This window comes from Pleuronectes platessa, chromosome 2 (assembly GCF_947347685.1).
Source record: "Pleuronectes platessa chromosome 2, fPlePla1.1, whole genome shotgun sequence".
In the NCBI taxonomy this organism is placed as follows: Eukaryota; Metazoa; Chordata; class Actinopteri; order Pleuronectiformes; family Pleuronectidae; genus Pleuronectes; species Pleuronectes platessa.
Window position 1 is genome coordinate 3,675,626 of NC_070627.1, and position 27,122 is coordinate 3,702,747.

Consider the following 27,122-nt stretch of genomic DNA (forward strand, 5'->3'; position numbering starts at 1 on the left):
AATGTGACTGAGCAGGAAGCTGTGATTCAGAAGAGCAGAAACATGTCTTCATCCATGTGCACGACGGCGGAGGGCGTGCTGGTGGTCACCCATGTGCACCCGTTTCCCCAGGGTGCTCCCCGGGGAGCTGGACTCCCACATTGTGTGGGCATCCAGAAATTCAGCAAGATCCATCCATATGTGCTCGGGGTAAGATTCAGCATCAGTGTGTGGAGACGATCCATGGACTTCTACAGCGTCCGAGGGAAATGCAACTAGATGGAAACTTACCATTTTGTTATTTACTTACAAATTTTTTATTTTCCATTATGGATCTGTAAATGCTACTTTTGATTAGAAAGTTATTTCCTTATGTTTATGATCTTTCATTTTAATCTTTTATTGTTAATTTATTTCTAAAGTCTGCTCTTATTTGTTAGATGTGCTGTAAACTCGACGAATGACAACGACATTAGAGCTGAACGATCAAATTCATAGATTTCATGTGAAGGTTTTAAGCTTTTATCAAATGAACGAACCAAGTGTATAAAGTTCTTTCATTTGACCTCAAATTTCACACTTTCTGATTTAGAAGCAGTTGTTCTATTCATCTCTTCTACTGTCCATCAAAATATGATTGTGTACCACACACACACATTGTTATATGTTGTGTATTTAATGTAGTTTACAGGTGTAATGTATAATTCTCAGGATGATACGGCCAAAAATCACAGTAAGATACAAATATAAACGTCACATTATTTCTTTTTTGCAAGTTTAAAGACTGAATGATAAACACTTGATAAACAGCAAAACTTTTATATACATTTTTCAAGTATGCGTTGTATCTCCTGACTCCACCTGCACAATGCATAATATCTCAATATATTAGATTTATGTTATTGCTATCGAAGTAAATTTGATTGTAATAAATTCAGATTTTGTTAAATCACACAGCCTCTATGAGTAATTATCTGATTTCATAGTGTTTGTTAGAAAAGCAAAATGAACCAAACAAATCAGAGATATAAAGGTGCAGTGTGTAGAATGCAGTGACATCTAGTGGTGAAGTGTCACGTTGCAGCTGAACACCCCCTCACCTCACCCTCCCGTTCCAAACATGACTGAGAACCTGTGGTAGCTTCAGTTGTCAAAAAAACTCAAAGGGTTTATTTTGTCCAGTTTGGGCTCCTGTAAAAAAAATGGCTGCCTCCGTAGAGAGGAGCCGCTGCTGGTGTGATTATAAAGTATTTAAAAATAAGGTATTTAAAAATAAACGGCCCATTCTGGGGTAATGAAAACAACAATTTTCATGAAACACTAGTGAAAACATCACTCGGGTTATCTTATCGAACCTTTACCTGAATCTTCCACACTGGACTTTCTCTCTTCTTCCTTTGTCTTCATTAGTTTGTCTGAAACCTAAGTTCACTCCTTTGTTTGTGTTTGTGTTGTGTTTGTGTTTGTGTTTGTGCGTCCAGACGATTCAGATCATGGTCGGCCTCACCGTGCTGCTGTTTGGCGTCACCATGGGGATTCCAGCGGACACGCTTACCGCTTTCATCGGCTTCTGGGTCTGGGGAGCTTTAATCGTGAGTCCACCTTCATGTGCTGCTCTGTTTCCAGTCGTGTGCTGCTTTACATCCATTTTAATTCACAAAGCCTTTATGTAATGAGCCAGTGGGAGGAGTCATTATCGATAATACTCTTTCAACACACAAAAAAGAGTTGTCCAGCGCCCTCTATAGGCCAATCTCCTTATTGTTTTTAAGGCTTTTTGGGACTTGCAGCTTACAGACAATGAATAGAAAATTCTGCTGTAGCATGTTTCTGCTGCAGGTGTTTCCTTTATTAGATATTTAATTGTAACCTTTATTTATAGAGCACTTTTCAAAACCAATTTATAAAAAGTGTTTATAGATGAAATAGGAATTTTAAGATCCGTGGACTAAAGGAAATATGATCAGTGAATGGTACCTAGAAAGACCGAAAAAGTCCCCTTAAGATTTAATTTAACTAAAGCCAGGATTTTGTTTGGATCTGCACCAAAAATTGCACAAAATCGTAAATATCAGTCCACCAAATAAATCAGATGTTCTTCATCAGGATCCAATCCTGAGCCAAACGTCCCATCCTTCCAGTAAGTTTCGTGAAAATTTGTAAGACATATAACAGGGATCTCCAAATTGCGGCCCGCCATCCATTTTTAATTGGCCCGTATCAATGTCTTAAAATATAATATATAAACTAACAATTTAGTAGCACTTAAATTGCACTTACTTATAGCACTTTGTTTTGCTTTATTTTTGAAGAAATTGTACTTTCTTGATACTTGTTGTTCTGGGTTTGTACCGTCGGGGTTGATGCACTTAAGGCCGGCGCATGCTTCTGCGTTTTCAGAGACAGGCAAGAAGGCGTACGCAAGCACAAAAGAACCCCTTGCGTGATGTGTGCATTGCCCAACTTTTGTAACTATACGGCAAAGCTACGCAAGCCTCTCGCAGCCCGCAAGGCTGTGATTGGTCCGCTAACTACATCGTTTCCGGAGTCACATTTCCGGTTTCATGCCTCATAATACCACGGCAGAAACCACGGAAGATTTAGAAAATGAATATGGACCAAATAGAAGAGTGTTTGGCAAAAGAGGTCCGAAAGTATGACCACTTGTGTAACCCATCATTGACGGAATATAAGGACACGCAGATAGCCGGCAATTCCTGGAAGGAGATCTCGGCTAACGTCGGTTAGCAGGTCGACGAGTGAACGAAGCTGTGGAGAAAGATCAGCGACAAATTTGTCCTCCAGAAAAAGTAATGAAGTAATAAACAGTCAATGATGAAGGTGTCTCAACTGCCACGCCCCCCCACCCTGAGCGAGTTGCACTGTCAACAGTCCGGTCCAGGTCAGGGGGGCGTGGCGGCGTGAGTGGCCCAGTCCTTCGTATTTTTTCCGGTATGTGGCCCTCGGAACAAAAAGTTTGGACACCCCTGACATATAACACATACATAACCTCCTTGGTTAATAATAAATCAGAGAAGACATGTTGATAATATCCCGATGTGCGGGGATTAACAAAGGCTTTTTAGAAAACATGTTACAGGAAGTGATGTCATTGAGGTCATAAACTAAAGAACACCTCTGTGCTTGTCTGTTGCAGTACATCACAGCTGGATCCCTGACAGTGGCTGCTGGGAAACATCTCACCCGCCGTCTGGTCAGTGACTCACTGCTGCTACTTCATGTTGATTCTTCTGGCCTTCCAGGTTCATGGCGCCGTTAACAAGACTGAAAAGGCGGAGGTGACCTCCATCAGCCTAACCCCAGTCTGTCCCAAGTCGGAGTGCCAGGAAGAAACCCATGTGCTCCATCAGCGGCCAATAGCTTAACCACATATATGGTTGTGATCGTGGCCTAATCACCTCTGATAAAAAGCCCCATTGAACAAGTCAGACTAAAGTATAGTCGGGTCGGTCAGAGAGCACCGTCCCCTTTGTCCAGGTGTCCTGACGCTGTGTCTCTCGTCTCCCTGCCAGGTGAACACAGCTCTGGGTTGGTGTGTCGTTGCAGCAGTTTGTTCCAGCGTCGGGACCATCCTCTACTTTGTGGATTCTTCAGGAGTGACCCTTCAGTGCTATAACTATTATTACAATGATCATTATTACAATGATCATTATATCGAAACTAACTGCATGTATCAGGTATGCAGTTTGATGGTCCTTCACACTTAACACCAGGGCAGAGAAGAAGTTCTTGACTCCTGGTCTGGGTCCTGCAAGCTTCAGTCTTACTCATCTAACTCATTATTTGATCCTGACTGTGCTAAGTTGGTCATTAAGATAGTTTTGAATAGCTCTTTGCATGAATCTCAATATTTGAGAAAGTTTTCTGTGTAACGAATTTTTGGGAATCAAATCTTTACGAGCTTAGCAGGGCTGACAAGGCTGTGGATTTACCTCGACTCTGTTATTCTATGTGTGTGTTGCCAGGATCGGATGATGGGCTTATCTGGGATCATGGGTCTCATGAACCTATTAGAGTTGATTGTCTCGGTCGTCGTCGCAGGAATCGCCTGCAAGGCCACTTGCAACTGCAGCGGAGAGGTGAGTCAACCAGGGACTGAGAGCAGATCAGTGTCGGGTAGATTATTCTTCAGTGCTCAACATAAGACGAACTGATCTGGTGCCTGCTGCACACTGGAGGATTATCGGCCCCGTTTCGTGTCCGATTCAACCCTTTTCCACGATCGTGAAGGTGATTATGCGATTCTCTGTGTTTAGGTGACTTGAAAACCTGGATCACAGCAACACAACATTTTTCATTAAAGCTTTTCAGCTTCCCACCCTGAGCGTGATGTCAGAGGAAACTGGACCAGTGTGAACATGGTCCAGTTTCCTGCTCTTTTCCAATCTTCACCAGATAATGGCAGCATGGCTTCGCGAGGAGTTCAACTTTAGTGAACTTTTTGCTTTGTTAACATTACGTGTGACCGAGCCTTAAATAAGACTCTTGTGTCGCGCACCAGGTCGACAGTAGAAACAGACAAACTTTAGGAATTGATCCACTAGTGTGCAGCAGACACTGGTTACACAGAACTAGACCACAGACAGCCTTGAATAAGAGGAAGTAAATACAAGTAAATATTAGACAATTGAACAGAACTGTAGAAGCCTCAGGGGATCCAGCTGTGACATCATCAGAAACAGATGTGGCTTCTTCTCTCCTCACGTCTGCAGCTTGTGAGGAAACATTGAATCATGTGTTTTGTCTTCCAGCCGAGTTCAGTCATTGTTATACCTGCAGCGTCGGGTCTACCCGAGGTACCAGCAGCAGCTCCGCCCCTATCACAGGTCAGCTCACATCTGTGAAGCCATGAGCACCTGTGGATTCTGTCCCTCCCGTCAGAAGGAAGTTCAAAACCTTATGTGTGTTTTGTGTGTTTTCACAGGTGCAGGAAGATTCTAAAAACCCACAACAACCGAGAGCCGCAAGTGTACCTGAGCCTCCAACCTACGATTCTGTCCTCGCCTGAAAACAACCTGCCTCTCCTGCATGACCTGGCACCGTCAGGACTGATACAGATCTCTTTATGTGCACGAGCCCTCCAGTAAAATGGCTTTAATGTTTTTATCGCTTTCAAAACCTAAACTGACGTGTGTAAGATTTGACGTCAGAAAAGTACAATGTGTCGGCTGTTCACCTTCTGAAATGATTCACCTAAATTCTTATAATACCATATATGTCATACTGTGTTCTATGTGTTGCGTACTTTTTACGAGAGGAAACAAAAAGCAGAAACCAGAATGACATGTAAGTATTCAGACATGTTTAGGGAGATGGTATCGATTGAGTTTATGCAATAAAAATACAAATCTGGATCGAGGGGATTTTATGAACCACTCGATTAATCAGCGAAGCATTGTAAAATCATTTGAAAACATCAGTAAATCAGGGAGACAGACCTGCAGTGATCATCTTCATCATCATCATCATCATCAGCTTAGTGCACACAGTCAACAACATGACAAACTAATGCAAACATGACGACACAAAGCAGCTTGGAGGTAACCTCATTCACGTTTTCAGACATTTTCTCACAGTTAAAATTGTACTGATGTATTTAACTAAATATGATTACAGTGATTACTGGTTACCTTAATTACCTTAATTATTTGAATTAAAGGATATTTTTCTTCATCTGTGTCATTTCACGAGTATTTTCTTACCCTGATTATTAAAAACTCACTTATTTCTTTAATTCTTCTTATATCTTCATTAATCTGAAGAGAATCAGTGAACCGTCACTTTGTGTGTTCTCCTTACGTATGAGCACTGAGTTATATTAACATGTAGAGACAGAAACATGGTCCTTCCCTCTCAGCTGGTCCAACTCCAGATACAAACACTGAATCCTAACACGAGGGAATCTGCTTTCAAAGTTCAGGTACACCTAGTGTGGGGGGGGGGTTCTGAAATCCACTGAGGCCTGAACTAATTGGTCCGATAGATGAGAAAATAAACAAATACATTTAGAAAATCAAAGACGTCCTGATTCCAGCTTCACAACTGTGAGGATTTGCTTTGTTTTATATCATGAGTTGAAGAGAATTAAACATTTATTGTACAGTGATGGAAAAAGAGATGATGAAAACGTATATTGCCGAGTGATCATGTTAAATTCTGTTTACATTTTATCTTGAGATCACAAAGTATCTGAAAGCAGCTTCAGTGGTTCAGTAGACATCAGCCCAAAATAGCTGGAACTCGTTCATTAGAGTTTACTCACAAACACAGACTGTGTATAAAGATGGACGACATGACAGCTTCCAATATTTGTTGTCATCCGTCGTTATTTACAGTCTATGCTTCCAACCACATCAATGTTATATTATGATATAATTTAGATTTTATTTCCCCAGTGTCTGATAACGTATCAGTGCACGTGGACATACTCAGTGTGTTGGCCTCACGTCTAACCAGCTCCCCTGAGCATCAGGTAGACGGCAGAGATGGTGATGGCGGTGGCGGTGTAAGTAAACACAGCATTATAAATAGTGTTTGTCCTTATCCCTTCTCCCAGCGTCCTCTGGGTCTCCTCAAGACGCCTCGCAGCCACCTCAGATTCCCACAGGTCCACTCTCTGTTCTCTCTCTGGTGTCTCTACCCGCGGTTCAGGAGCCCGGGGTTCGGCCTGTGGTCTGGCGTCCAGCAGCCCTTTCACCACCGACAGTTTGCTCTCAACTCTACCAAGGCCTTGCTCCAGTTGTCCCAGTTGTGGTTGGAGGGACTCGAGCAGGGACTGTGTCCTTTGGCTGAAGACGGTGAGGTCTTTTAAGGCTGAGACAGGCACACTGGGTGGCTCTGGTGCTGGAGCTCTCTGGACTTTGAGGACTGGGCTCGTCGGTGTGAAGGCGTCGGTCAAAGTGACCTTGAGGCTGTCAATGAGAGCTCGGAGCTCGTCCCGCTGGGAGCGATGGTTTCCTGCCTGGACGTGGAGAGCTTCTTGCAGACTCTCTGGACCCTTCTGGGCCTCCAGCAGCAGAGTCTTCAGCTCCTACAGATGAAAGAAGTGCAGATGCATCAGCTGAGCGAGGATCAAAGCACAATGAAATCCTGGTGAGGTGCTTGTACAAGGAAAATGTACAACACACGAAACAAGAGCAAGTGACAAAACCTGTCGACACGCAGAGAGACCAAAGCTTCATTAGCCCTCCTCACCTGCAGGCGGACACGGTTGACATAAGTCGATCCCATGACCCCGATCAGGGTTCCCAGCACCGAGCCAATGATGGACCAGTTCTTGGTCCGTTCGGCTCTTGTCCTCTCCTTTTCGTGGCTCCCTCTGACGGCTGCTGAAAACAAATTGAACTTCTCCCTCTCTGAACCCTCAGCATTCTCGTAGGTTGTCCGGTGACGGCGCTCCTCCTGTGGTCAGAAGAGAGAGAGAGAGAGAGAGAGAGAGAGAGAGAGAGAGAGAGAGAGAGAGTTAATGAATGTAATGAATGCACTCCCACTTCTTCTTCCGACATCAAACTACGTTCATCTTGGACACAGTGAAACCTAAGACAACCTCACAGGAGCACTTTCAGTCACCTGAACTAACCTGCAGCAGTTTGTGCTCCAGCGTGGCCAGCTCCAGGTAATGAGCCTCCTCCCTGGACACTCGGTCCAGCCGGTCCCGGACCTCCTTCAGCCGGACCTGCAGGGCCTCCAGGCTGGCATGGGCCTCACGCACCATCCCTCTGGCCACCATGAACGCTGCCTCAGCCTAGAAAAAAAACACATACAACCTAAGACATGTAAAGATTGGTGGAGATCCCCTCAACTAATTGCATCATACACATGCTGACGAATGAAACCACTCTAAAAAAAAAAATCCCCCTGTATTCACAGTTCCTGACTTTTCTTGGAGATTGAGACATAAAGGGACAATGCATAAGAATTCAACACCTGTCAAATTCATATTCCAAAATAAATAAGGGGAAGCAAATAAACAGAAAGCCGGGTGTGTCCCCCTGTCATCAGAAGCATGGAACATGGTCCCTTCTGTTTTGAAGAGGTGATGATTCATGGTCATTTTGGAAGCTCCAGATTGTGATGTTGTTAAATTGCAATGAGTTATACATAGAGCTGTGTCCTATATTTGAGCTAAACCATTTACATGAGAGTGGGTCAACTGAGCTTGAGAGTTGAGGTGCATGTTGGTGTCTGCTGACCTCAGTGACGTTGGTCTGAGCCTCCCGGACCTCGTTGAGCCCGACGAACTCCTCGTACCTCTCCCACCAGTAGTTAACCGAGGCTGTGGCCGTTTGAGCCGACCTCTGACCCCACTGCCGCCCCAGCTCACCTGTTTTTTGTCGGTTTGTTAGTTTGCAGGATTACCAGTGGATGGATTACCGTGAAATTCAGTGGAAAGATGGTTCAGAAGATTTTTCTTTCCATTGTGTTGGACGGGGGTCACAGGATAATTCGGGAAAATACTGAGACAAGTGTTTCAATCGAGACTCTTGAATATGAGGGTTTTTGGTGCTGGTGAGGATCCACATTGTGACACAGGGGTATGTGATTTGATGCAGATCCAAATAAAAATCTGGCTCTAGTGTTCTGGTCTTTAAATGTGGTTTCATAAGGAGACAGAAAGGCTTGAGTGACAATCGAGGTTTGTATTCAACTACTCAAGATGAGTCTAATCCGAGCACAGGAGGAAACTGTCAGGACGTCAGAGCAGGTCGCTGCCAATCTTTATGACCATCTCCATCCAGGAGATTATGTTTCCACCTGTTTCCCTCTGGTGCAGAGATGGGGCCCTAAAAAATATGTTTTATGACTGATAAATAATTGAGGTTATCAAAGAAATTGTTTTTTTCTGTCATCTTTCTCCTGTGAGAAGCAAACAGTCGTGTGTAGGACTGCTTGACCTTGGTGGAGGAGCTCTATAGAGAACTGCTCTAGTTTCTGGGTCAACAACTCTGTTATAATCTTCTGTAAATGTTTATCTTGATTTTGATGATTTTATATCCGTGTGCATCATCTCAGTTCCAGTAACAGTTCGGTCACAGCCGAGTGGTAAAGGGGCGGGGCTCTGCGTCAATGATTCTCTCATCATTGTTAAATCCGTCATCTTAAATGTGACTGAGCAGGAAGCCGTGGGTCAGAAGAGCAGAAACATGTCTTCATCCATGTACACGACGGCGGAGGGCGTGCTGGTGGTCACCCATGTGCACCCGTTTCCCCAGGGTGCTCCCCGGGGAGCTGGACTCCCACATTGTGTGGGCATCCAGAAGTTCAGCAAGATCCATCCATATGTGCTCGGGGTAAGATTCAGCATCAGTGTGTGGAGACGATCCACGGACTTCTAGAGCGTCCAAGGGAAATGCAACTAGAGGGAAACTTACCATTTTGTTATTTACTTAGACATTTTTTATTTTCTTTATTATGGATCTGTAAATGCTACTTTTGATTAGAAAGTTATTTCCTGGTTGCGACTAATGGAGTAGCACGTGTTTCTCTGAGCTCCTGCAACAACTTTTAAAAAAAATCCTATTTTAGGTACACCTGCTGCATCTTTCTTCGGTGTGTATTTTTCCCACCTTCATAATCTGAATTTCAGCCGTCTTTTTGCCGACCAAAATGCCTCCAAAAGCCAAGCCACCCGTACAACTGCCACGGCCTGCTGCACACACTGCATCCCCGCCTCGTAGTGACTCCTCCACCTGCCTGGTCGAAGCTGCCGGTGAGGCTCCGCCACACGATTTCAAGGCCGAACTCCTCTCGTCACTCCGTGTTGAGATGGCGGCTATTTTCAAAACTGAGCGTCAAGCTGCTTTGACCGAGACCTTGTCAAGCATCAAGACTGAGCTACAGGCAGTGAAGTCGGAGTTATCCAGCAGCATTACAAACATCCAGTCTGAGGTGCGTACTCTGAAGAACACCGTAGGTGAAATGGAAACATCGCTCTCCTCCTGCACCGATGACATTACTACTAGGGGTGCAACGGATCAAAAAACTCACGGTTCGGATCGTTCCTCGGATCAGAATCACGGATCGGATCATTTTTCGGATCAGCAAAAAAAAAATAGACAAGACAAATAAACATAAGTTGTGTCTTTTTGTTTATTAACAATATAAAATCAACTTAAAGTGCACGATTAATATCTTCTTTTCAACATAATTAATGAAAAACAACTTACAGTGCAACATAAAAAGGCACATCTCCTTCCTTTAAACATGGACCAATGACCATCAATAAAAAACAACTTAAAGTGCAACATAAGAAGGCACATCATCTTCCTTGAAACAAGAGCTTTATGAGAGTGACATAAAGCCTACGTCCACATCATCAAAGAAGAATTAAAGAAAGAAAACAAAGCATACATGAGCTTATAATTTCAAATTCTTTTTCAAAAAGACGAGGGTGTCTACATTGTCTGGGGAGAGTGTGGACCTCTTTGCAGTCACTATGTCCCCTGCTGTTGAGAACTCTCTCGGAAGGAACTGAAGAGCCTGGCACAGCGAGATAGCATCTTGCCATCTTAGCAATATGAGGGTATTTACACTCATTGCTTTTCCACCATGTCAGTGGATCACCATCCACTGCAATGCCGCTTGCTGCCAGGTAGAATGCCACCTCCTCTTTGATGATGTCAGCAGGAGTCTTGCTGTCCATGTCTTTGCTGGCAAAGGTCTCTCCAAAAAGCTCTGCCATTGCCGACTTCTTTTGTGGAGGAGATGTGTCCAAGTTTGCTCCTGTTGGCTCTGCAGCTTGACCCTGCAGAAAAGAATAGTTGATTAATTAAACCTATTATTTATTTTCATGTTTCATAGACATGAAAAATGTGGCAATAACATTTAATGAATGCCATTATTACTGAAAATAAAAAATGTATGTAGATTTAAATTTATCATTTTTAAATAATATTTTTTTTCTTTACCTCATCACAGTCTTCAGTGGCTAGACTGCTCACAAGCTCAGTGGTGAGGTCACTGTATGTCCTCTGGCGTAGGTCAGGGTCTATGTGAGACAGGGACTTGAACCTCGGATCCAGGCCAGTAGATCTGTGAAGGTAGTCCTGTAGAGTAGGGGGTGAAGTGTATCTGGGCTTCAGGTCCTCTCTAATGGCAGTCTTGACATCTTGAGTGATGGTGCTGTCTTCCACACTTGGAGCCATGGATTGTAGAATCCTTGTTTTCAGCGGCAGGATCATTGACACCGATGGCAAAGTTTCAGTGCTCAGCAGAGATGTAACAGTTTTAAGGGGTTTAAGCACCTGGAGGACCTCCTCTGCCACTCTCACATCATCATCAGAGAGGTTTATGATGTCTTTGACATTTTTCTTTAGGGTCTTGTCGGTCAATGCAGAGTATATAGCTGCCTGCTGCTCCAGATAATGCTCCAACATATCATAAGTGGAATTCCACCTTGTTGGGACATCATGTATGAGCTTATGAGTAGGCAGCTTTAGCATCTCTTGCCTTGTCTTAAGCACATGAACAGCTGTTGTGCTTCTGTGGAAGTAGGAAACCACCTTCCTGATCCTCCCAAGGAGGCGGTCCATCCTATTGACTGAGATTCCCTTCTGTGATGCCAAATTCACTACATGTGCAAAGCACCCTATCTGTGGGCCCAGTCCTGCCTCATTCACTGCATTTATTTGATTTTTGGCATTATCAGTTGTGACTGGGATATTAGTAGTGGGCCTCTTTATCTTCCATTCCTCCACTGCTTGTGTCAGTACCTGCGCAAGATGACTGCCTGTGTGACTTTCGTAGAGGGGGCGTGTCTGCAGCACCGGACTTTTCATCTCCCAGTCTGCTGTGATGAAGTGAGCGGTTATTGTCACATAGCTCACCGTTCCCCTTGACGTCCACCCGTCTGTTGTGAGTGCAACAGAGGGTGCTACAGATAGTTCATCCACAACTTTTTTCTTCTCCTGCTCATAAAGATCTGGCACAATCTTTTCGCTGAAGTGGGTGCGCGACGGAATGTCGTAACGTGGCTCGAGCACGTTCAACATGTATTTAAAACCCTCGTTTTGCACAACCGAATATGGCCTCATGTCTGCACCTATAAACACACCAATAGCGTTTGTGATAGCTTTAGCCCGGTCGGTTTGTGCAGGAAGGGGCTGTGTAAATGCTGCGGTGATAAGCGGTTGTTGAGCCGCTTTCGGTTTCACTCCTGTCAGTGAAACACCGGGGTGATGTCGCTGCAAATGCGCGGCCATGCTAGATGTGTTTCCACTGTTGTATGGCTTTCTTATGCCACAGTGCCTACACACCGTCACGGTTGTATCCACTAACCTCTTTCCTTCATCATTAACTTTGACAGGGAAGCCAAAATGCTCCCAAACAGGGGATTTAAATGACGCGGGGTGTTCAAGCTCCTCCGTTCCTCCGCTCGCCATGACCACGCCGTGTGTGGACTGAACGTGCGCACAATTTTTTTTTTCTCCATAAATCAATCCGCGGATCATGTGTGTGCCGAACCGAAATAATTGATCCGAACGGATCACGGATCAATGATGATCCGTTGCACCACTAATTACTACCATACAGGCTAAAGTGGAGCATCTGTCAACTGAGCTGATAAAACTGGACAATAAATGCGAGGATTTGGAGGCGAGATCGCGGCGCAATAACATACGATTAGTGGGAATTCCTGAAGATTTTTCCACCTTTTCTGCTGCTGTGGATGTTTCCTCTCTGCTCAAGGAGGCGTTTAACCTGGAGAAGGAGCCTCTCGTGGACCGCGCACATCGTACTCTCCAGCCGAAGCCGAAGCCCGGAGAGCGCCCTCGCCCCATAATCGCTCGTCTACACTATCATAGAGTGTGTGGACATATTGCGCCGAGCCAGGAGCCAGCAACGGATCAAGATCGGAGAGCTGAGTTTCTCTGTCTTTCCCGACCATACCCCGAAGACGGCTCGTGCCCGAGCCGCATTCAATGATGTCCGTCGCCGGCTCCGCGAAATACCGGGGATCCGCTATGGTCTGCTATACCCGGCGCGCCTCCGGGTCACTCACAACGGTGCGGAGAGGAGGTTCGATTCAGCAGAGGAGGCCAGCGCATTCATCAGTTCGCTCAACAAGTAAGAGAACCGAGAAGTGATGCACACCGTTGAGGAAGCAGTGACAGTTAATATTGACATTTATTACTCTTTTCAGATAATCTGTTTCCTCTTATTTTCATTAACACACAGTATGTGGTTTTCAGTTTAACTTGGTCTTGATTGGTTGTACCTTCATGTCAAATGTTGCTAGGCTTGCAGGAGCTGAACCCGAAGCTTGTTAGTTATGCAAAAAGCCGAAAGTGTTCGTTTTAGCGATCTGACTCCTTGTGGAGTTAGCACTGGGTTCTCCATCGTTTGGGGATGGGGACGTTGTAAGTGCAATTGGGGGGAGGGGGGGTGGTTCAATGTGTTTTTTTCTTTTCTTTTTTTTTTTTTTCTCTGTTTTTTTTTTGTTTTGTTTATTGTTTTGTTTTTTCTTCTTCTTCTTCCTTTTTCTTCTTCTTCCTTCCTTGGGGATCCGCATTCAGTCTATTTCTATCTCTAAGGATTTAACATATGGCCACCAATACTAATACTTCTGATGTTCCACTCACTGGGTCCTCAATGAGATTATTGAGCTGGAATATTAAAGGCATGGGGAGTCCAATTAAGAGATCAAGGATATTTGCTCATTTGAAACGTCTTAAAGCGGACTTAGTGTTTCTACAGGAAACCCACATGCGCACTAAAGATCAGGTCAGACTTAAATGTCCCTGGGTTTCTGAGGTGTTTCACTCTAATTTCAACTCTAAGGCCAGAGGGGTTGCTATTTTAATTAGTAAGTCAATTCAGTTTTCAGCTTCTAAGGTGATATCAGACAAAAACGGCAGATACTTAATTGTTGCAGGTACGCTATTCCATATTCCCATTTTATTAGTTAACATATATGCCCCCAATTTCGATGATCCACACTTTATGAATAAGCTATTTGAACGTCTTCCCTCATTGAACAACAGCCTCCTTATAATTGGCGGGGGCATGAACTGTGTAATTGATCCCAACCTAGACCGCTCCAACCCACGAACTCTGACCCCTTCTTCAATGTCGAGGTCACTTTCAGATTTTGTGTCCAACAACGGTTGCACTGATCCTTGGAGATTTTATAACCCTCGTAATAAGGAATATTCCTTCTTTTCTCAGATGCATCAATCTTTCTTTCGGATTGATTATTATTTTATTGATGCTAAACTAATTTCCAAAGTACTGGCTGTTAATTATCATCCTATTGTTATTTCTGACCACGCCCCTCTTTCATTAGATATTCAGTTCTCCTCACAACCCCGGTACTCAACACCTTGGAGGTTCAATACATTACTTCTTTCAGATGATAAGTTCACCAAATTTATTACAACTAAAATTGATGATTATATCTCTCTAAATCAAAATGATATGGAACCAATTTCATGTTCACTGCTGTGGGAATCATTAAAAGCATACTTGCGGGGACAAATTATTTCCTACTCTGCCCACTTGAATAAGTCCCGTAAAGCCAAATTGCAAGAAATCTCTATCAATATCACCAAATTGGACCAACAACTCGCTACTTGCCCCTCTCCCAGTTTACTTAAACAGCGTGTTGAATTACAGACTGAATATGATCTCATCACCAGTTTCACCACTAGTGATGCGGAGCGACTTCTTTTACGATCACGCTCCACATATTATGAACATGGTGACAAGGCAAGTCGGCTCCTGGCTCATCAACTACGTCGCCAGGCTGCCTCACGTACGATCCCTCAAATAAAAGATTCATCTTACTCATTGCATAAGGATCCCGCCACCATTAATTCTGTCTTTCACTCATTCTATTCCTCTCTATATAAGTCTGAATCTCCACCTGACACCACTGAATTGAATTCATTCCTAGATAGCCTCAACTTTCCTGTGATAAGCTCAGATGCTGCTAAAAAACTTGACTCACCATTAACGGTAGAAGAAATCACTTTCGCTGCGAGAGGTATGCAGAATAACAAAGCTCCTGGCCCTGATGGATTTCCAGTGGAATTTTTTAAGAGATTTCAGGATAGATTGTCCCCTTTACTACATGCTGTTTATAAGGAATCACTGGAACATGGCACTCTCCCTCCCACTTTAAGGCAAGCCTCCATAAGTCTCCTCTTAAAAAAAGATAAGGATCCGAATCTCTGCGGCTCATACAGACCTCTTTCATTAATAAATGTAGATGCTAAGATCCTTGCTAAAGCTTTGGCCTATCGCCTGGAGAACATTGTACCAACTATTGTCTCACATGAGCAAACTGGATTTGTTAAGGGGCGGCAGTTATTCTTTAACGTCCGAACACTCCTAAATATTATTTACTCTAAAACTGCCACAACAACACCTGAAGTAGTGATATCGGTCGATGCTGAAAAAGCATTCGATAGGGTTGAATGGGACTATTTATTTACTGTACTAAAGAGGTTTGGACTGGGTAATGGGTTCATTTCGTGGATACGTCTCCTTTACATATCACCACAAGCAAACATTTCCACTAATGGCATTCAGTCCAATTTTTTCACTCTAACCCGTGGCACCAGACAGGGGTGTCCCCTATCTCCTCTATTGTTCGCGCTAGCTATAGAGCCCCTGTCAATCTTTCTGAGGTCCTCCTCCACTTTTACTGGGATCTCAGGATTGGGCACAGAATTTAAGCTGTCACTTTATGCGGATGACTTATTATTGTACGTCTCAGATCCTGTCCTTTCCATTCCCACAATTGTATCTGCTTTCCAGAGATTTGGTTCATTCTCAGGCTATAAAGTGAATACTTCTAAAAGTGAATGCTATCCTGTCAATGCTTCAGCATCACAGCTCACACAGTCAGATGTCCCTTTCAAAATGAGTCTTTCTGGCTTTAAGTATCTCGGGATCAACGTAACCAGAACGTTAAATTCTCTTTTTTCTGCTAATTTCTCACCTTTAATGTCTAAAATTAAATCTGACCTCCAAAGATGGAGGAGCTTACCTCTTTCGTTAATTGGAAGAATTAACGCGGTTAAGATGAACATTTTGCCCAAATTTCTTTTTTTGTTCCATTGTCTCCCACTTTTCCTGCCAAAGCAGTTTTTTAAAACAATTGATCAAACTATTTCTGACTTCTTATGGTGTGGAAAGGCTCCTAGGATCCGCAAATCCACACTTCAGAGATGTAAATTCAATGGCGGATTGGCACTTCCGAATTTCCAACTGTATTATTGGGCGACACATATTCAAAAAATGTCATTTTGGTTCAAGTCAGTGAATCTGCCATGGTGTCACTTGGAGGCACAGTCATGTGTTTCATCCTCCTTACCTGCTCTACTTACTTCTTCTATTCCATCCAACCTCTCTGGCTTCACAAATAATCAAGTGGTTCACTCCACACTTAAAATTTGGTATCAGTTTAGGAAACACTTCAAATTTAAATCAACATCTACTTTAGCTCCTTTACTGAACAATCATTTATTTCGACCTCCGCTCACAGATTCAACCTTTCTCACATGGCATAATAAAGGCCTGAAATGTTTTGAAGATCTTTACAAGGATGGTATTTTTCGCAGCTTTACAGATCTCTCAGGAGAATTTCATCTCCCACCTTCTCATCTCTTTCGATACTTTCAAATTAGACACTGCGCTAAAGCATTGTTTCCAGTTTTTCCCTCCTCGCCGCCGACCCTACAGTGGGAGGTGCTCTTAAACCACGATCCACTTCAAAAATCACTCATCTCTAAAGTTTATAATGAACTTCTGTCCTTTGATTGCTCTCCAGTTACTAAAATTAGGGCTGCCTGGGAAGATGAACTAGATCTGAATTTGGAGGATGACTGGTGGGACACTGCTCTTAAGAAAATTCACACAAGTTCATCCTGCGCTCGTCTCACACTTATACAGTTTAAAGTAGTGTTTAGAGTCCACTTTTCTAAAGCGCGACTGTCGAAAATCTATCCCAGTATCACTGACGAATGCGACAAATGTCATGCCTCATCCTGCAATTTAACCCATATGTTCTACTCTTGTCCGCTACTCTCTTGCTTTTGGCTGAATTATTTTGACACCATGTCAAAAATACTCTCAGTGACTATAAAAGTCTCCCCCCATGTTGCCATATTCGGGCTCCCAGAGAACCATAACCGGTTTACCTCTACACAATTAGACATTTTAGCTTTTACTTCCTTACTGGCAAGACGCCACCTTCTTTTCCACTGGAAGTCGACTAAAGCTCCCTCTAGTACTCAGTGGCTCAACGACACCATGTCTCTTCTAAAGCTGGAAAAGATCAGATATTCAGTAAAAGGCAGCTCTAACAAATTTTATAGTAAGTGGCTTCCCTTTCTTACATTCTTCCACTCTCTCCAGTCCCTGCCCCCTGATTGACGGAACCCCCTCTCTCTCTCTTTTCTCTCTTTCTTCTTCCTTTTTATTCATTCATTTATTTATTTATTTTATTTATATATATATATTTTTTATTTATGTATATTTTATTTTTTCTTTCCTTTTATTTGTTTATACTGTGCAGCTTTAATACTTAATTGTTACTTAATATAATTTCCAGTTATCTATCTATCATTATTGTTGTTGTTTTCATTGAGTTGTGTAATGTGTTGTTTGCTGGACCACGTTCATGTGGTCCATAAAATAAGAAAAACTTCCTAGGAGGAAGACTGTATATACTACTCTTGATCAAGATGCGCAGTGTTTTTGTGGTATCAATGTCTTTGTGTATTGCTGATTGTCGTGCTGAGATTTTATGATACCCAATGTAAATTTGACATTGATTTCTGTCCTACTGTGCCTTACCTCCTAATAAAAATATTTAAAAAAAAAAAAAAAAAGAAAGTTATTTCCTTATGTTTATGATCTTTCATTTTAATCTTTTATTGTTAATTTATTTCTAAAGTCTGCTCTTATTTGTTAGATGTGCTGTAAACTCGACGAATGACAACGACATTAGAGCTGAACGATCAAATTCATAAATTTCATGTGAAGGTTTTAAGTTTTTTATCAAATGAACGAACCAAGTTTATAAACTTCTTTCATTTCACCTCACATTTCACAGTTTCTGATTTAGAAGCAGTTGTTCTATTCATCTCTTCTACTATCCATCAAAATATGATTGTGTACCACACACACACACACACGTTGTTATATGTTGTGTATTTAATGTAGTTTACAGGTGTAATGTATAATTCTCAGGATGATACGGCCAAAAATCACAGTAAGATACAAATATAAACGACACATTATTCTTTTTTTAAAATTTAAAGATTGAATGACAAACACTTAATAAACAGCAAACATTTTATTAAAAGTATGCGTTGTATCTCCTGACTCTACCTGCACAATGCATAATATCTCAATTTATTAGATTTATGATATTGCTATCGAAGTAAATTTGATTGTAATAATTTCAGATTTTGTTAAATCACACCGCCTCTATGAGTAATTATCTGATTTCATAGTGTTTGTTAGAAAAGCAAAATGAACCAAACAAATCAGAGCTATAAAGGTGCAGTGTGTAGAATGTAGTGACATCTAGTGGTGAAGTGTCATGTTGCAGCTGAACACCCCCTCACCTCACCCTCCCGTTCCAAACATGACAGAGAACCTGTAGTAGCTTCAGTTGTCAAAAAAACTCAAAGGGTTTTGTTTGTCCAGTTTGGGCTCCTGTAAAAAACATGGCTGCCTCCATAGAGAGGAGCCGCTGCTGGTGTGATTATAAAGTATTAAAAAATAAGGCATTTAAATATAAACGGCCCATTTTGGGGTAATGAAAACAACAATTCTTACAATTTACATGAAACTCTAGTGAAAACATCCCTCCCTAACCCTAACCCTAACCTTAACCCTAACCCTTCTTCCTTCGTCTTCATTAGTTTGTCTGAAAAAGTTCACTCCTTTGTGTGTGTTTGTGTTTGTGTTGTGTTTGTGTTTGTGTTTGTGTGTCCAGACGATTCAGATCATGGTCGGCCTCACCGTGATGCTGTTTGGCGTCGCCATGGGGATTCCAGCGGTAACGCTTACCGCTTTCACCGGCTTCTGGGTCTGGGGAGCTTTAATCGTGAGTCCACCTTCATGTGCTGCTCTGTTTCCAGTCGTTTGCTGCTTTACATCCATTTTAATTCACAAAGCCTTTATGTACTGAGCCAGTAGGAGGAGTCATTATCGATAATACTCTTTCAACACACAAAAAAAGAGTTGTCCAGCGCCCTCTATAGGCCAATCTCCTTTACTTGCAGCTTACAGACAACGAATAGAAAATTCTGCTGTAGCATGTTGCTGCTGCAGGTGTTTCCTTTTATTAGATATTTAATTATAACCTTTATTTATAGAGCACTTTTCAAAACCAATTTATAAAAAGTGTTTATAGTTGAAATAGGAATTATAAGATCCGTGGACTGAAGGAAATATGATCAGGGAATGGGATAGAATTCAAATTAAACATTAAAATACAAAATACAAAATACAAAATTCGAACTTGAGTATGTACCGAGCAAGACCAAAAAAGTCGCCTTAAGATTTATTTTAACTAAAGCCAGGATTTTATTTGGATCTGCACCAAATTGTACAATCTCGTAAATATCAGTCCCCTAAATAAATCAGATGTTCTTCATCAGGATCCAAGAATTATTCCCTGAGAAATCAATGAAAAGGTTCTAAACCTAAAGTTCTTTCCTGACCCCCACATCGTTTCACCTGGTTTTGATGTGCCAATGTAAATATGACCTGATGGTGGAGGTAAATAAAGTGTTGACTTCAGTCCCCTTATATAAATCCTGTAAATATGTCTAAAATGAAACAAAAGTACGAGTTATTCCCTGAGAATCCTGTGAAAACCTCCGGACATTCCCGTTTGTCCGGATCCAAGACAAAGTGTTATAGATTCTTTCTTGGCCCATGTCCCATCCTTCCAGTAAGTTTCGTGGAAATTCGCATAACATATAACACATACATAACCTCCTTGGTTAATAATAAATCAGAGAAGACATGTTGATAATATCACGATGTGCGGGGATTAACAAAGGCTTTTTAGGGAAACATGTTACAGGAAGTGATGTCATTGAGGTCATAAACTAAAGAACACCTATGTGCTTGTCTGTTGCAGTACATCACAGCTGGATCCCTGACAGTGGCTGCTGGGAAACATCTCACCCGCTGTCTGGTCAGTGACTCACTGCTGCTACTTCATGTTGATTCTTCTGGCCTTCCAGGTTCATGGCGCCGTTAACAAGACTGAAAAGGCAGAGGTGACCTCCATCAGCTTAACCCCAGTCTGTCCCAAGTTGGAGTGCCAGGAAGAAACCCATGTGCTCCATCAGCGGCAAATAGCTTAACCACATATATGGTTGTGATCGTGGCCTAATCACCTCTGATAAAAAGCCCCATTGAACAAGTCAGACTAAAGTAAAGCCGGGTCGGTCAGAGAGCACCGTTCCCTTTGTCCAGGTGTCCTGACGCTGTGTCTCTCGTCTCTCTGCCAGGTGAACACCGCTCTGGGTTGGTGTGTCGTTGCAGCAGTTTGTTCCAGCGTCGGGACCATCCTCTACTTTCTGGATTCTTCAGGAGTGACCCATCAGTGCTACTATTATTATTACAATGATCAGTATTATGAAAATAACTGCATGTATCAGGTATGCAGTTTGATGGTCCTTCACACTTAACACCAGGGCAGAGAAGAAGTTCTTGACTCCTGGTCTGGGTCCTGCAAGCTTCAGTCTTACTCATCTAACTCATTATTTGATCCTGACTGTGCTAAGTTGGTCATTAAGATAGTTTTGAATAGCTCTTTGCATGAATCTCAATATTTGAGAAAGTTTTCTGTGTAACGAATTTTTGGGAATCAAATCTTTACGAGCTTAGCAGGTCAGACAAGGCTGTGGATTTACCTCGACTCTGTTATTCTATGTGTGTGTTGCCAGGGTCGGATGATGGGCTTATCTGGGATCATGGGTCTCGTCAACCTATTAGAGTTGATTGTCTCGCTCGTCGTCGCAGGAATCGCCTGCAAGGCCACTTGCAACTGCAGCGGAGAGGTGAGTCAACCAGGGACTGAGAGCAGATCAGTGTCGGGTAGATTATTCTTCAGTGCTCAACATGAGATGAACTGATCTGGTGCCTGCTGCACACTGGAGGATTATCGGCCCCGTTTCGTGTCCGATTCAACCCTTTTCCACGATCGTGAAGGTGATTATGCGATTCTCTGTGTTTAGGTGACTTGAAAACCTGGATCACAGCAACACAACATTTTTCATTAAAGCTTTTCAGCTTCCCACCCTGAAGGTGATTATGCGATTCTCTGTGTTTAGGTGACTTGAAAACCTGGATCACAGCAACACAACATTTTTCATTAAAGCTTTTCAGCTTCCCACCCTGAGCGTGATGTCAGAGGAAACTGGACCAATGTGAACATGGTCCAGTTTCCGGCTCTCTTCCAATCTGCACCAGATAATGGCAGCATGGCTTCACAAGCAGTTCAACTTTAGTGAACTTTTTGCTTTGTTAACATTACGTGTGACCGAGCCTTAAATAAGACCCTTGTGTGTCGCGCACCAGGTCGACAGTAGAAACAGACAAACTTTAGGAATTGATCCACTAGTGTGCAGCAGACACTGGTTACACAGAACTAGACCACAGACAGCCTTGAATAAGAGGAAGTAAATACAAGTAAATATTAAACAATTGAACAGAACTGTAGAAGCCTCAGGTGATCCAGCTGTGACATCATCAGAAACAGATGTGGCTTCTTCTCTCCTCACGTCTGCAGCTTGTGAGGAAACATTGAATCATGTGTTTTGTCTTCCAGCCGAGTTCAGTCATTGTTATACCTGCAGCGTCGGGTCTATCCGAGGTACCAGCAGCAGCTCCGCCCCTATCACAGGTCAGCTCACATCTGTGAAGCCATGAGCACCTGTGGATTCTGTCCCTCCCGTCAGAAGGAAGTTCAAAACCTTATGTGTGTTTTGTGTGTTTTCACAGGTGCAGGAAGATTCTAAAAACCCACAACAACCGAGAGCCGCAAGTGTACCTGAGCCTCCAACCTACGATTCTGTCCTCGCCTGAAAACAACCTGCCTCTCCTGCATGACCTGGCACCGTCAGGACTGATACAGATCTCTTTATGTGCACGAGCCCTCCAGTAAAATGGCTTTAATGTTTTTATCGCTTTCAAAACCTAAACTGACGTGTGTAAGATTTGACGTCAGAAAAGTACAATGTGTCGGCTGTTCACCTTCTGAAATGATTCACCTAAATTCTTATAATAACATATATGTCATACTGTGTTCTATGTGTTGCGTACTTTTTACGAGAGGAAACAAAAACCAGAAACCAGAATGACATGTAAGTATTCAGACATGTTTAGGGAGATGGTATCGATTGAGTTTATGCAATAAAAATACAAATCTGGATCGAGGGGGTTTTATGAACCACTCGATTAATCAGCGAAGCATTGTAAAATCATTTGAAAATATCAGTAAATCAGGGAGACAGACCTGCAGTGATCATCTTCATCATCATCATCATCAGCTTAGTGCACACAGTCAACAACATGACAAACTAAATCAAACATGACGACACAAAGCAGCTTGGAGGTAATGGAGGAGTCTGCCAAACCTCATTCACGTTTTCAGACATTTTCTCACAGTTAAAATTGTACTGATGTATTTAACTAAATATGATTACAGTGATTACTGGTTACCTTAATTATTTGAATTAAAGGATATTTTTCTTCATCTGTGTCATTTCACGAGTATTTTCTTACCCTGATTATTAAAAACTCACTTATTTCTTTAATTCTTCTTATATCTTCATTAATCTGAAGAGAATCAGTGAAGCGTCATTGTGCGTGTTCTCCTTACGTATGAGCACTGAGTTATTTTAACATGTAGAGACAGAAACATGGTCCTTCCCTCTCAGCTGGTCCAACTCCAGATACAAACACTGAAATCCACTGAGGCCTGAACTAATTGGTCCGATAGATGAGAAAATAAACAAATACATTTAGAAAATCAAAGACGTCCTGACTCCAGCCTCTGTGAGGATTTGCTTTGTTTTCTATCAGGAGTTGAAGAGAATTAAACATTTATTGTACAGTGATGGAAAAAGAGATGATGAAAACTTATATTGCCGAGTGATCATGTTAAATTCTGTTTACATTTTATCTTGAGATCACAAAGTATCTGAAAGCAGCTTTAGTGGTTCAGCAGACATCAGCCCAAAATAGCTGGAACTCGTTCATTAGAGTTTACTCACAAACACAGACTGTGTATAAAGATGGACGAAATGACAGCTTCCAAAATCGGAGGCTTAATATTTGTTGTCATCCGTCTTTATTTACAGTCTATGCTTCCAACCACACCAATGTTATATTAGGATATAATTCGGATTTTATTTCCCCAGTGTCTGATAACTTATCAGTGCACGTGGACATACTCAGTGTGTTGGCCTCACGTCTAACCAGCTCCCCTGAGCATCAGGTAGACGGCAGAGATGGTGATGGCGGTGGCGGTGTAAGTAAACACAGCATTATAAATAGTGTTTGTCCTTATCCCTTCTCCCAGCGTCCTCTGGGTCTCCTCAAGACGCCTCGCCGCCACCTCAGATTCCCACAGGTCCACTCTCTGTTCTCTCTCTGGTGTCTCTACCCGCGGTTCAGGAGCCCGGGGTTCAGCCTGTGGTCTGGCGTCCAGCAGCCCTTTCACCACCGACAGTTTGCTCTCAACTCTACCAAGGCCTTGCTCCAGTTGTCCCAGTTGTGGTTGGAGGGACTCGAGCAGGGACTGTGTCCTTTGGCTAAAGATGGTGAGGTCTTTTAAGGCTGAGACAGGCACACTGGGTGGCTCTGGTGCTGGAGCTCTCTGGACTTTGAGGACTGGGCTCGTCGGTGTGAAGGCGTCGGTCAAAGTGACCTTGAGGCTGTCAATGAGAGCTCGGAGCTCGTCCCGCTGGGAGCGATGGTTTCCTGCCTGGACGTGGAGAGCTTCTTGTAGACTCTCTGGACCCTTCTGGGCCTCCAGCAGCAGAGTCTTCAGCTCCTACAGATGAAAGAAGTGCAGATGCATCAGCTGAGCGAGGATCAAAGCACAATGAAATCCTGGTGAGGTGCTCGTACACACGAAACAAGAGCAAGTGACAAAATCTGTCGACACGCAGAGAGACCAAAGCTTCATTAGCCCTCCTCACCTGCAGGCGGACACGGTTGACATAAGTCGATCCCATGACCCCGATCAGGGTTCCCAGCACCGAGCCAATGATGGACCAGTTCTTGGTCCGTTCGGCTCTTGTCCTCTCCTTTTCGTGGCTCCCTCTGACGGCTGCTGAAAACAAATTGAACTTCTCCCTCTCTGAACCCTCAGCATTCTCGTAGGTTGTCCGGTGACGGCGCTCCTCCTGTGGTCAGAAGAGAGAGAGAGAGAGAGAGAGAGAGAGAGAGAGAGTTAATGAATGTAATGAATGTACTCCCACTTCTTCTTCCGACATCAAACTACGTTCATCTTGGACACAGTGAAACCTTAGACAACCTCACATTCAGCACTTTCAGTCACCTGAACTAACCTGCAGCAGTTTGTGCTCCAGCGTGGCCAGCTCCAGGTAATGAGCCTCCTCCCTGGACACTCGGTCCAGCCGGTCCCGGACCTCCTTCAGCCGGACCTGCAGGGCCTCCAGGCTGGCATGGGCCTCACGCACCATCCCTCTGGCCACCATGAACGCTGCCTCAGCCTAGAAGAAACACATACAACCTAAGACATGTAAAGATTGGTGGAGATCCCTTCTACTAATTGCATCATACACATGCTGAAGAATAAAACCACTCTAAAAACAAAAATCCCCCTGTATTCACAGTTCCTGACTTTTCTTTGAGATTGGACAATGCATAAGAATTCAACACCTGTCAAATTCATATTCCAAAATAAATAAGGGGAAGCAAATAAACAGAAAGCCGGGTGTGCCCCCCTGTCATCAGAAGCATGGAACATGGTCCCTTCTGTTTTGAAGAGGTGATGATTAATGGTCATTTTGGAAGCTCCAGATTGTGATGTTGTTAAATTGTAATGAGTTATACATAGAGCTGTGTCCTATATTTGAGCTAAACCATTTACATGAGAGTGGGTCAACTGAGCTTGAGAGTTGAGGTGCATGTTGCTGCCTGCTGACCTCAGTGACGTTGGTCTGAGCCTCCCGGACCTCGTTGAGCCCGACAAACTCCTCGTACCTCTCCCACCAGTAGTTGACCGAGGCTGTGGCCGTTTGAGCCGACCTCTGACCCCACTGCCGCCCCAGCTCACCTGCATACTGGAGGAGGGGGAGAAGGCTGTGTTTCAGGTTGGTTCTGTGTTTCTTTGCAGTAGTAGATGAATGTTACTTTTTAATACAGTTGGAATATTTCATTTTGGCAGCGAGGTCTAGGGTTTGCAAAGTTTGTATGAAAAGAAGAACTCCTTCCTTTACCTGTAGGGCAGCCAGGGCCCGCTGCTTCACCACCTCGGCTCCACCCTTCCCCTCAGGAGGTGCAGGGTTAGGGGGTGGTGTGGAGGTTGGCTCATGGTGAGCACTGTAGGTACGGACTAGAGTAGTTCTGCCACACAGAGATCCAGAGAGGGAGAGGCGGGACAGGCAGCACGAGCCATGAGCCCAGCGACAGAGCTGTGCTCCTCTGTACCTGAGGCAGTGAGGATAATGTTATTCATTGAGTTCTGCTGTTTGTACATAGAAGCAGCCATAAAGCTCATGTATGCACTGTACACAACTAAATTATATAGAAGTACCTCATGGAGAAGAGCAGCGGTCAGAGGAGCAGCTGGAAGTCTGTCAGTGCTTCACACTCAATGTAGCTACAGAGCTCAAACTGGAACAGGCACCTGTGAGAACAGAGAAACAATTAGATGATGGACAAACTACAAACTGTTCATGTCACTGTTGTGTCAGATCTCACGAGTGAACAGGGTCCAGCCTCTTAAAACATTATTATCTCACCTTATTTAGATTTTCAATAAGATAGACAATACTGATTTTTCATCAGATTTCACCTGCAATGCAATTTTAACTTTTTGTCAAAACAATAAATGGCGTTGCAGCTGAATACAATGTCACACAAATAATGTGCTTTAATGTCTTCTAATTTCAATAACAGTAATTGCTACCAACAGCGTCTTTATTAACACTTAATTCAAAGAAGTGTATCGTTGGACTGAAGCTTTGTTTTGAGAATCCCAACCCAGAGATGACACTGAGGAGATCAAAACAGCACGAGGAAGAATAAACGACCCTGCTGACAATATCAATCAAACTTTAAAACAGACAAAACAAATAGAAATACAGACAGTGAGATACAGTTGAATTCATTTGAAGGCTAATAACTATTTTAAAACAGGGAAATGTAATGTCATTGAAATGGGATGAAAACAGTGTTCATAGACAGATAGAAGAAGTGACATATTAATATTTGCATCTAAAATATGTTTGTTAATTAAATAACACAACTGATGCCAAACACAATGTAACTACTTAACTAAACGTACGACCTAGATACAGTGGAATGAAGGACACACACTGTGACCTGTCCTCACCATTGAACATCAATAATCGTGCCTCATGATATTATTAAATGAATAATCAGATTATAGAATAATGAAGTTCACACGTTGTTTATCTCATTATAATACATGTTGTCACCAGAGCTCTGTTCTTGCCCTTGCTTCATCCCCAACTAGCCTGTTAGTACCACAATGCTAACAGCTAAAAGTGGCTTTTCCCGGTGTAAACCTCTCGTGTCGCGTTTCCACAAATCCAACGCGGTGTTTAAAATGAACGTACCTGCTTTCGTCGATGCTGTCACCGCGCACATGACACTCGGATACGGTTGCGTTTTGGCTAACCGGTAGGCATCACCGTATAGAAACGGCTAACATCCGGGACAGATTTCCTAGCAGGCACGCCACAGTCCTTCTACTTCCGGTTCGGAGGCCACTGGGGTCCTGACAGCGTCTTCATCCACCGGCAACACAAACACTAGTGATGGCGACCTGAAGCTTCATGAGCCATTGACGCTGAAACTTTGAATTGAATAAATGAATGAATGGTGTTTGTGACGCCAATACATACATTATAAACGTATTAATATGG

The 27,122-nt window shown here is 43.1% G+C and overlaps 4 protein-coding genes across 5 annotated transcripts; 1 reads left to right on the top strand and 3 right to left on the bottom strand.

Moving 5' to 3' along the window:
- The first annotated feature begins 31 nt into the window (after nt 1-31).
- Nucleotides 32-22,732, top strand: LOC128455353 (membrane-spanning 4-domains subfamily A member 4A). 2 transcript variants are annotated; one of them, XM_053439031.1, is made up of 6 exons: nt 32-189; nt 1,461-1,571; nt 3,137-3,193; nt 3,513-3,677; nt 20,922-21,035; nt 21,979-22,732. In XM_053439031.1, exons 1-6 carry the CDS (start codon nt 43-45, stop codon nt 22,060-22,062), a joined length of 678 nt encoding a protein of 225 aa, XP_053295006.1. In that variant the 5' UTR covers nt 32-42; the 3' UTR covers nt 22,063-22,732. The 2 variants fall into 2 exon arrangements, with proteins under 2 accessions (XP_053295006.1, XP_053295007.1); XM_053439032.1 differs by lacking the exons at nt 32-189; nt 1,461-1,571; nt 3,137-3,193; nt 3,513-3,677 and adding exons at nt 9,090-9,290; nt 18,953-19,063; nt 20,108-20,164; nt 20,484-20,633.
- Nucleotides 5,260-8,312, bottom strand: LOC128455379 (mitochondrial potassium channel-like). The gene is made up of 4 exons (XM_053439034.1): nt 8,193-8,312; nt 7,580-7,744; nt 7,195-7,401; nt 5,260-7,030 (listed from the first exon to the last, which is right to left on the bottom strand). The coding sequence occupies exons 2-4, from the start codon at nt 7,727-7,729 to the stop codon at nt 6,449-6,451; spliced, it is 939 nt and encodes a 312-aa protein (XP_053295009.1). The 5' UTR covers nt 7,730-7,744; nt 8,193-8,312; the 3' UTR covers nt 5,260-6,448.
- Nucleotides 10,125-11,318, bottom strand: LOC128455337 (zinc finger BED domain-containing protein 4-like). The gene is made up of 2 exons (XM_053439030.1): nt 10,908-11,318; nt 10,125-10,744 (listed from the first exon to the last, which is right to left on the bottom strand). Exons 1-2 carry the CDS (start codon nt 11,178-11,180, stop codon nt 10,316-10,318), a joined length of 702 nt encoding a protein of 233 aa, XP_053295005.1. The 5' UTR covers nt 11,181-11,318; the 3' UTR covers nt 10,125-10,315.
- Nucleotides 22,330-26,964, bottom strand: LOC128455321 (mitochondrial potassium channel). The gene is made up of 7 exons (XM_053439029.1): nt 26,814-26,964; nt 25,766-25,858; nt 25,449-25,659; nt 25,155-25,292; nt 24,555-24,719; nt 24,183-24,389; nt 22,330-24,034 (listed from the first exon to the last, which is right to left on the bottom strand). The coding sequence occupies exons 2-7, from the start codon at nt 25,768-25,770 to the stop codon at nt 23,453-23,455; spliced, it is 1,308 nt and encodes a 435-aa protein (XP_053295004.1). The 5' UTR covers nt 25,771-25,858; nt 26,814-26,964; the 3' UTR covers nt 22,330-23,452.
- Between the last annotated feature and the right edge of the window lie 158 nt (nt 26,965-27,122).